Source organism: Oncorhynchus tshawytscha, linkage group LG22 (genome assembly GCF_018296145.1).
Source record: "Oncorhynchus tshawytscha isolate Ot180627B linkage group LG22, Otsh_v2.0, whole genome shotgun sequence".
NCBI classification, from domain to species: Eukaryota; Metazoa; Chordata; class Actinopteri; order Salmoniformes; family Salmonidae; genus Oncorhynchus; species Oncorhynchus tshawytscha.
In genome coordinates this window covers 37,419,358-37,429,357 of record NC_056450.1, presented here as the reverse complement: position 1 = coordinate 37,429,357, position 10,000 = coordinate 37,419,358, and the positions used below count along the sequence as shown (strand labels likewise).

Sequence of the window (10,000 nt, the reverse complement as noted above, 5' to 3'; positions counted from 1 at the left end):
TAGGATCCTCTGGGACTAATTCAGCCTCCCTGTCTCTCAGGTCCACGGGAGGTGTGTGTTGAGAATCCTCTGGGACTAATTCAGTCTCTCTGTCTCTCAGGTCCATGGGAGGTGTGTGTTTAGGATCCTCTGGGACTAATTCAGCCTCTCTGTCTCTCAGGTCCACGGGAGGTGTGTGTTTAGGATCCTCTGGGACTAATTCAGTCTCTCTGTCTCTCAGGTCCATGGGAGGTGTGTGTTTAGGATCCTCTGGGACTAATTCAGTCTCTCTGTCTCTCAGGTCCATGGGAGGTGTGTGTTTAGGATCCTCTGGGACTAATTCAGTCTCTCTGTCTCTCAGGTCCATGGGAGGTGTGTGTTTAGGATCCTCTGGGACTAATTCAGTCTCTCTGTCTCTCAGGTCCATGGGAGGTGTGTGTTTAGGATCCTCTGGGACTAATTCAGTCTCTCTGTCTCTCAGGTCCATGGGAGGTGTGTGTTTAGGATCCTCTGGGACTAATTCAGTCTCTCTGTCTCTCAGGTCCATGGGAGGTGTGTGTTTAGGATCCTCTGGGACTAATTCAGTCTCTCTGTCTCTCAGGTCCATGGGAGGTGTGTGTTTAGAATCCTCTGGGACTAATTCAGTCTCTCTGTCTCTCAGGTCCATGGGAGGTGTGTGTTTAGGATCCTCTGGGACTAATTCAGTCTCTCTGTCTCTCAGGTCCATGGGAGGTGTGTGTTTAGGATCCTCTGGGACTAATTCAGTCTCTCTGTCTCTCAGGTCCATGGGAGGTGTGTGTTTAGGATCCTCTGGGACTAATTCAGTCTCTCTGTCTCTCAGGTCCATGGGAGGTGTGTGTTTAGGATCCTCTGGGACTAATTCAGCCTCTCTGTCTCTCAGGTCCACGGGAGGTGTGTGTGTAAGCACAACACCAAGGGTCTAAACTGTGAGCTGTGTGACGACTTCCATAACAACGTGCCCTGGAGACCAGCTGAGGGACGCAACACCAACGCCTGCAAGAGTGAGTGGTGTTGGAGCACACCATGAGAAGAAACATCTCTAATCTGTCACACATCACTGAATATTATAATGAGCACACGAGTCAAAAGTCATAACCAAAGGAATGAGACTCAAATCTGCATTACCATAACAAGAAACATTACATTTCTTATTCATCTCCTACTCATCAGTTACTCGTCACACAGCAGCAGTCAAAATCCAATAGAATGAGATTGTAATCAAATCTTAATTTCATGTTTCAATATCTGTCCTTTTGTCTCAACCCAGAATGCAACTGTAATGGTCACTCCAACCAGTGTCACTTTGACATGGCGGTGTACCTGTCCACGGGCAATGCCAACGGTGGCGTCTGTGACGATTGTCTCCACAACACCATGGGACGCACTTGTGAGATGTGTAAACCCTTCTATTACCTGAACCCCATCAGGGACATCAGAGACCCAGGAGTCTGTAGTGGTGAGTAGAGGGGGTCTGGAATCAAATACATCACAGACCCAGGAGTCTGTAGTGGTGAGTAGAGGGGGTCTGGAATCAAATACATCAGAGATCCAGGAGTCTGTAGTGGTGAGTAGAGGGGGTCTGGAATCAAATACATCAGAGACCCAGGAGTCTGTAGTGGTGAGTAGAGGGGGTCTGGAATCAAATACATCAGAGACCCAGGAGTCTGTAGTAGTGAGTAGAGGGGGTCTGGAATCAAATACATTACAGACCCAGGAGTCTGTAGTGGTGAGTAGAGGGGGTCTGGAATCAAATACATCAGAGACCCAGGAGTCTGTAGTGGTGAGTAGAGGGGGTCTGGAATCAAATACATCACAGACCCAGGAGTCTGTAGTGGTGAGTAGAGGGGGTCTGGAATCAAATACATCAGAGACCCAGGAGTCTGTAGTGGTGAGTAGAGGGGGTCTGGAATCAAATACATCACAGACCCAGGAGTCTGTAGTGGTGAGTAGAGGGGTCTGGAATCAAATACATCAGAGATCCAGGAGTCTGTAGTGGTGAGTAGAGGGGGTCTGGAATCAAATCATCAGAGATCCAGGAGTCTGTAGTGGTGAGTAGAGGGGTCTGGAATCAAATACATCACAGACCCAGGAGTCTGTAGTGGTGAGTAGAGGGGGTCTGGAATCAAATACATCACAGACCCAGGAGTCTGTAGTGGTGAGTAGAGGGGTCTGGAATCAAATACATCACAGACCCAGGAGTCTGTAGTGGTGAGTAGAGGGGGTCTGGAATCAAATACATCAGAGACCCAGGAGTCTGTAGTGGTGAGTAGAGGGGGTCTGGAATCAAATACATCAGAGATCCAGGAGTCTGTAGTGGTGAGTAGAGGGGGTCTGGAATCAAATACATCACAGACCCAGGAGTCTGTAGTGGTGAGTAGAGGGGGTCTGGAATCAAATACATCACAGACCCAGGAGTCTGTAGTGGTGAGTAGAGGGGGTCTGGAATCAAATACATCAGAGACCCAGGAGTCTGTAGTGGTGAGTAGAGGGGGTCTGGAATCAAATACATCAGAGACCCAGGAGTCTGTAGTAGTGAGTAGAGGGGTCTGGAATCAAATACATCAGAGACCCAGGAGTCTGTAGTGGTGAGTAGAAGGGGTCTGGAATCAAATACATCAGAGACCCAGGAGTCTGTAGTGGTGAGTAGAGGGGGTCTGGAATCAAATAATCAGAGACCCAGGAGTTTGTAGTGGTGAGTAGAGGGGGTCTGGAATCAAATACATCAGAGACCCAGGAGTCTGTAGTGGTGAGTAGAGGGGGTCTGGAATCAAATACATCAGAGACCCAGGAGTCTGTAGTGGTGAGTAGAGGGGGTCTGGAATCAAATACATCAGAGACCCAGGAGTCTGTAGTGGTGAGTAGAGGGGGTCGACTGATCGCGTCTCTGGCCTGGGACATAGGATCTGTGTGTGTATTTCTTACATTATCAGACTGTGTATGAGTGATGATATGAAGGTTATTTTCTCGTTGAAACCCTGCCATCACTTTATGTCCAGGAGATTTTGCGTTTCCATGTTTTCTCGGTAGTGTATGTGTGTGTCCGTGATGGTTATTAAAGCTGAGATCTGCAGGTGAGACGGAGCAACTGGTCGCCCCGCAGGAGCATTTGTTATTGTTTTTATTTAGTTTTGTTTACAAAAGGAGGAGAGCAGCGTCAAGCATCTTGGCTCAAATAACATATTCTGTTTATAAGAGGAGAGCAGCGTCAAGCATCTTGGCTCAAATAACATATTCTGTTTATAAGAGGAGAGCAGCGTCAAGCATCTTGGCTCAAATAACATATTCTGTTTATAAGAGGAGAGCAGCGTCAAGCATCTTGGCTCAAATAACATATTATGTTTATAAGAGGAGAGCAGCGTCAAGCATCTTGGCTCAAATAACATATTCTGTTTATAAGAGGAGAGCAGCGTCAAGCATCTTGGCTCAAATAACATATTCTGTTTATAAGAGGAGAGCAGCGTCAAGCATCTTGGCTCAAATAACATATTCTGTTTATAAGAGGAGAGCAGCGTCAAGCATCTTGGCTCAAATAACATATTCTGTTTATAAGAGGAGAGGAGCGTCAAGCATCTTGGCTCAAAGAACATATTCTGTTTATAAGAGGAGGAGAGGAGCGTCAAGCATCTTGGCTCAAAGAACATATTCTGTTTATAAGAGGAGGAGAGGAGCGTCAAGCATCTTGGCTCAGAGAACATATTCTGTTTATAAGAGGAGGAGAGGAGCGTCCAGTATCTTGGTACAAAGAACATATTCTGTTTATAAGAGGAGAGCAGCGTCAAGCATCTTGGTACAAATAACATATTCTGTTTATAAGAGGAGAGCAGCGTCAAGCATCTTGGCTCAAATAACATATTCTGTTTACAAAAGGAGGAGAGCAGCGTCAAGCATCTTGGCTCAAATAACATATTCTGTTTATAAGAGGAGGAGAGGAGCGTCAAGCATCTTGGCTCAAAGAACATATTCTGTTTATAAGAGGAGGAGAGGAGCGTCCAGTATCTTGGTACAAAGAACATATTCTGTTTATAAGAGGAGAGCAGCGTCAAGCATCTTGGTACAAAGAACATATTCTGTTTATAAGAGGAGGAGAGGAGCGTCAAGCATCTTGGTACAAAGAACATATTCTGTTTATAAGAGGAGAGCAGCGTCAAGCATCTTGGTACACAGAACATATTCTGTTTATAAGAGGAGAGGAGCGTCCAGCATCTTGGTACAAAGAACATATTCTGTTTATAAGAGGAGGAGAGGAGCGTCAATCATCTTGGTACAAAGAACATATTCTGTTTATAAGAGGAGAGCAGCGTCAAGCATCTTGGTACACAGAACATATTCTGTTTATAAGAGGAGGAGAGGAGCGTCAAGCATCTTGGTACAAAGAACATATTCTGTTTATAAGAGGAGAGCAGCGTCAAGCATCTTGGTACACAGAACATATTCTGTTTATAAGAGGAGAGCAGCGTCAAGCATCTTGGTACACAGAACATATTCTGTTTATAAGAGGAGAGCTTCTTGGTACAAAAACATCATAGTACATATTCTGCTGTTCTATTGTGCTTGCGATGATGTCAGAGGGGAAAAAACATTGGTGGTTGTTGTCATGACACTCCTGTGATGATCTGAAGGATCAGGTTACAGGGGGGTCCGCTCTACAGCGTGCTCTCTCTCCTAGCGGGGGAGAGCGGGAAGTCGGCTGTTTAATGGGCAGTCATAAAATACGCTGCCTCTATGCTGTGTAGTGTTCGAGATTGGAATGTAAACAGTGGAACACAGAGACCCTTGGACAACAAAAGTTTGAATAATGAAACAATATTTCTATTTTGAGAACGTGGGAATGGTCTGTGGATATTTAAGGGACAGTCATGTAGAGTGTGTTTCATTTGGTGATCTCATGAAGGACAAGAAACACACATAACTGTATCTTTAAAGTGTACATTTACCAGCTGTCAGGTTCACATATAAATTTGGTGAAACGTATGTGATTCAACAAGAAACTATTTGTGAAAATATGTAATGTGATGTTCACTTTCTATAGATTTTCATATAAAGTTTAACTAGTCAGTGGCCACACCCCCATGATCCCAGACATAAAACCCATTCCTACTAAATGTACATTAAGTCAGAGAACCGCCCCTGTTGGAATTCCTATCAGCCATTATAAAAATATGGAGCTTCCTACTAAAATGTTACATTACAACTCTCCCGAACACCATCCAGCTGTAGTTTTGGCTACACAGCTGGAAATGGTTAAGAACTACAACTCTACCGGCCACGGACACCATCCAGCTGTAGTTTTGGCTACACAGCTGGAAATGGTTAAGAACTACAACTCTGGAGGCCCAGGAGACCAGACAGCGTGTAGTTTTGGCTACACAGCTGGAAATGGTTAAGAACTACAACTCTATAGGCCATTACAACAGAAAATATGGAGCTGTCGCTACACGTTGAAATGGTTAAGAACTACAACTCTACCGGCCACGGACACCATCCAGCTGTAGTTTTGGCTACACAGCTGGAAATGGTTCAGCTCTGAGACTATCGATCACTACAAAATAAGAGCAAATCCTAAACGTGTACTTACTGGTCTACAGCTGGAAATGACGTAAGTCTAGTACAAGAATACCAACAACCGCGGAAGCATCTATTCTATGCAACGACGATCTGTAGGCCTGACGTATCCATGACAACAGACACTATCCAGAGCCGCGGAGAAAGCTACGACCACGAAGGGCATTGTGACTTCTAGGGAAGTTAACCAGAGACTCTCTGATATGAGTTGACTCTCCAGCAGACGACCGGCGATTCCAACAGAGAAGGCATTGTGACTTCTAGGGAAGTTAACCAGAGACTCTCTGATAGACTCTCCAGCAGACTGAGACTATTGTGACTTCTAGGGAAGTTAACAGAACTCTCTGATGAGTTGACTCTCCAGCAGACAAGATTCCAACAGAAAGGCATTGTGACTTCTAGGGAAGTTAACCAGGACTCTCTGATATGAGTTGACTCTCCAGCAGACAACCGCCAACAGAGAAGGCATTGTGACTTCTAGGGAAGTTAACCAGAGACTCTCTGATATGAGTTGACTCTCCAGCAGACGGACCAGATTCCAACAGAGAAGGCATTGTGACTTCTAGGGAAGTTAACCAGAGACTCTCTGATGAGTTGACTCTCCAGCAGACGGACCAGATTCCAACAGAGAAGGCATTGTGACTTCTAGGGAAGTTAACCAGAGACTCTCTGATATGAGTTGACTCTCCAGCAGACGACCGGCGATTCCAACAGAGAAGGCATTGTGACTTCTAGGGAAGTTAACCAGAGACTCTCTGATATGAGTTGACTCTCCAGCAGACGGACCAGATTCCAACAGAGAAGGCATTGTGACTTCTAGGGAAGTTAACCAGAGACTCTCTGATGAGTTGACTCTCCAGCAGACGACCGGCGATTCCAACAGAGAAGGCATTGTGACTTCTAGGGAAGTTAACCAGAGACTCTCTGATGAGTTGACTCTCCAGCAGACGGACCAGATTCCAACAGAGAAGGCATTGTGACTTCTAGGGAAGTTAACCAGAGACTCTCTGATATGAGTTGACTCTCCAGCAGACGGACCAGATTCCAACAGAGAAGACAACAACGACATACGGACGTAAATATATACTTTGCAATTAGTCTCGAATGAGCGGCCGTTCATGTGCAAAGGATTAGCATTTAAATGAATAAAATTATCCACTGTGTGAAGTGAATCCATTTTGTCTTTCCCACTTTTCTCAGTCCCTTTCCTCTTTCCTTTGTCCACCAAGCCTTAATGTCGTGATATAGGCATTTTTTCTTTGTATCATGTCGTAACCCAAATATCTACTGTTTGTTTGTTTAAGTATTTCTGTGATTATTTCGTTATTTAGTAAATAAATAAATATTTAAGCCAATTTGTATATCGCTGACTCATCATTTAGGCTAGGGTTCATGCAGATATCCAAGGGTTTGCTACGTTCAGTAACGAGAACCGATGAGGTAATAGTAATTCATTAATAAGCGACAGTTTTCATAACATATGAAAATATCTGAAGAGTCGATTCGGAAAATAGAGACTCTATACATTTTTCCTGTGGTGCCGCGACTTCCTAGTTAAATTAAAGTTTACATTATTAATTTAATCACGTAATAATAATTACACGTAGAGAATTGATTTGATGAAATAACAGCCTTCACATTTAATAATACGACATTGTTTTGAAGTAACGTCTGTGTTGTAATATCGCAAATGGACGTGTCAGTTTCACTGCTACGGATTCCAGCTTTAAGTTTGGCGTTAACAGGAAGTTTGTTGTCTTCGTCCTGCAAGCCTGTGACTGTGATCCTGATGGGTCCCTGAACGGGGGCATCTGTGACGGGCATGATGAGCCGTCCCTGGGCATGGTCGCTGGGCAGTGCCGCTGCAAGGACCATGTGGAGGGACCTCGCTGTGACAAATGCAAGTCTGGCTTCTTCGGCCTGAGTGCAGACCATCCTCTTGGCTGCCAAGGTGAGCGGAGAGGAGTAGGAGTATAGTCATGATTCAGTCTAACAAATTGGACTTATTGAAGTACAAATTACCCTCATTTTGTGTGGTCTTTATGTTCGAGATTTTTTTTGCAATCTTTTGTTCAAAAGGTTTAGTTTCGTCAGTGCTATGAATAAACCTATGTATCATATTTTGTAGATATTTCTGTTCCCCTGTGCCCCCATAACTCCTGCTCTCCCCCCTCAGCCTGCCCCATAACTCCTGCTCTCCCCCAGGGGTACGGTGTCAGAGAGACCACTGTGTGACCCTGTATGCGGGGACTGTTTCTGCCCCATAACTCCTGCTCTCCCTCCTCAGCCTGCCAGTGTGACCCCAGGGGTACGGTGTCAGAGAGACCACAGTGTGACCCTGTGAGCGGGGACTGTTTCTGCAAGCGCCAGGTCACCGGACGCAGCTGTGGCCAGTGTCTGGTAAGAGTCCATGAGAGCCTCCCTCTTCTAACCTTAACACTCACACTCTCTTCTAACCTTAACACTCACACCCTCTTCTAACCTTAACACTCACACCCTCTTCTAACCTTAACACTCACTCTCTCTTCTCTTCCTCTCTCATTCTCACACACTCTCTCCTCTTCCTCTCTCATTCTTACTCTCTCTCTCTTCTCTTCCTCTCTCATTCTTCCTCACTCTCTCCTCTTCCTCTCTCATTCTTACCCTCTCTCTCTCCTCTTCCTCTCTCATTCTTACACTCTCTCTTCTCTTCCTCTCTCATTCTTACTCTCTCTCTCTTCTCTTCCTCTCTCATTCTTCCTCACTCTCTCCTCTTCCTCTCTCATTCTTACCCTCTCTCTCTCCTCTTCCTCTCTCATTCTTACTCTCTCTATCTCTTCTCTTCCTCTCTCATTCTCACTCTCTTCTCTTCCTCTCTCATTCTTACTCTCTCTTCTCTTCCTCTCTCATTCTTCCTCTCTCTCTCCTCTTCCTCTCTCATTCTTACCCTCTCTCTCTCCTCTTCCTCTCTCATTCTTACTCTCTCTTCTCTTCCTCTCTCATTCTTACACTCTCTCTTCTCTTCCTCTCTTTCTTACTCTCTCTCTCTCTCTTCCTCTCTCATTCTCACACTCTCTCTTCTCTTCCTCTCTTTCTTACTCTCTCTATCTCTTCTCTTCCTCTCTCATTCTCACACTCTCTTCTCTTCCTCTCTCATTCTCACACTCTCTCTTCTCTTCCTCTCATTCTCACTCTCTCTTCTCTTCCTCTCTCATTCTTCCTCTCTCTCTTCTCTTCCTTTCTCATTCTTCTTCACTCTCTCCTCTTCCTCTCTCATTCTTACCCTCTCTCTCTCCTCTTCCTCTCTCATTCTTCCTCTCTCTCTCTTCTCTTCCTCTCTCATTCTCACTCTCTCTTCTCGTCCTCTCTCATTCTTACTCTCTCTTCTCTTCCTCTCTCATTCTTCCTCTCTCTCTTCTCTTTCTCTCTCATTCTCACACTCTCTCTTCCTCTCTCATTCTCACACTCTCTCTTCTCTTCCTCTCTCATTCTTATACTCTCTCTCTCTCTCTCGCTCTTTCTCACATACACCTTCCAGAATTCATAGGTGTTTCTGAGTGATTCACATCCCCCTGTCACTCACCTAACTTCCTTGCCATGCCAGTAACAGTACCCAGGAATGTCTAAATTTAGCCCAGGGATGTCAGACCTCTCCGGTTGGTGTGTTACAGTAGGTCAAAAATGGTCAGCAGGCATTGGTGGCACTGAGTGGATCCTGAGTTCTCAGAAGCTGCATATAGGCTTATTTTTAAGTCAAGAACGGACAACCACTATTTTCACCCATAACTTAAACTCTACCAGCCTGCACTTATACACTATGTTATTTTGATAGACAGGATGTATTTACAGTAAGTCATTTTGATAGACAGGATGTATTTACAGTAAGTCATTTTGATAGACAGGATGTATTTACAGTAAGTCATTTTGATAGACAGGATGTATTTACAGTAAGTCATTTTGATAGACAGGATGTATTTACAGTAAGTCATTTTGATAGACAGGATGTAGTTACACTATGTCATTTCGATAGACAGGATGTATTTACAGTAAGTCATTTTGATAGACAGGATGTAGTTACACTATGTCATTTCGATAGACAGGATGTAGTTACAGTAAGTCATTTTGATAGACAGGATGTAGTTACACTGTCATTTTGATAGACAGGATGTGTTTACAATAAGTCATTTTGATAGACAGGATGTAGTTACACTATGTCATTTCGATAGACAGGATGTATTTACAGTAAGTCATTTTGATAGACAGGATGTAGTTACACTGTCATTTTGATAGACAGGATGTAGTTACAGTAAGTCATTTTGATAGACAGGATGTAGTTACACTGTCATTTTGATAGACAGGATGTATTTACAGTAAGTCATTTTGATAGACAGGATGTAGTTACACTATGTCATTTCGATAGACAGGATGTATTTACAGTAAGTAATTTTGATCGACAGGA

The 10,000-nt window shown here is 44.3% G+C and overlaps 1 protein-coding gene across 2 annotated transcripts in view; it reads left to right on the top strand.

The window, feature by feature from the left end:
• LOC112221344 (laminin subunit beta-2) overlaps positions 1–10,000 on the top strand; it is a 79,763-nt gene that overhangs the window by 42,310 nt on the left and 27,453 nt on the right. For both annotated transcript variants that reach the window (XM_042304172.1, XM_042304171.1), the window contains exons 9-12: positions 881–1,001; positions 1,268–1,456; positions 7,334–7,513; positions 7,850–7,962. In XM_042304172.1, coding sequence (XP_042160106.1) covers positions 881–1,001; positions 1,268–1,456; positions 7,334–7,513; positions 7,850–7,962 — 603 coding nt within the window. The remainder of the gene's footprint in view (positions 1–880; positions 1,002–1,267; positions 1,457–7,333; positions 7,514–7,849; positions 7,963–10,000) is intronic.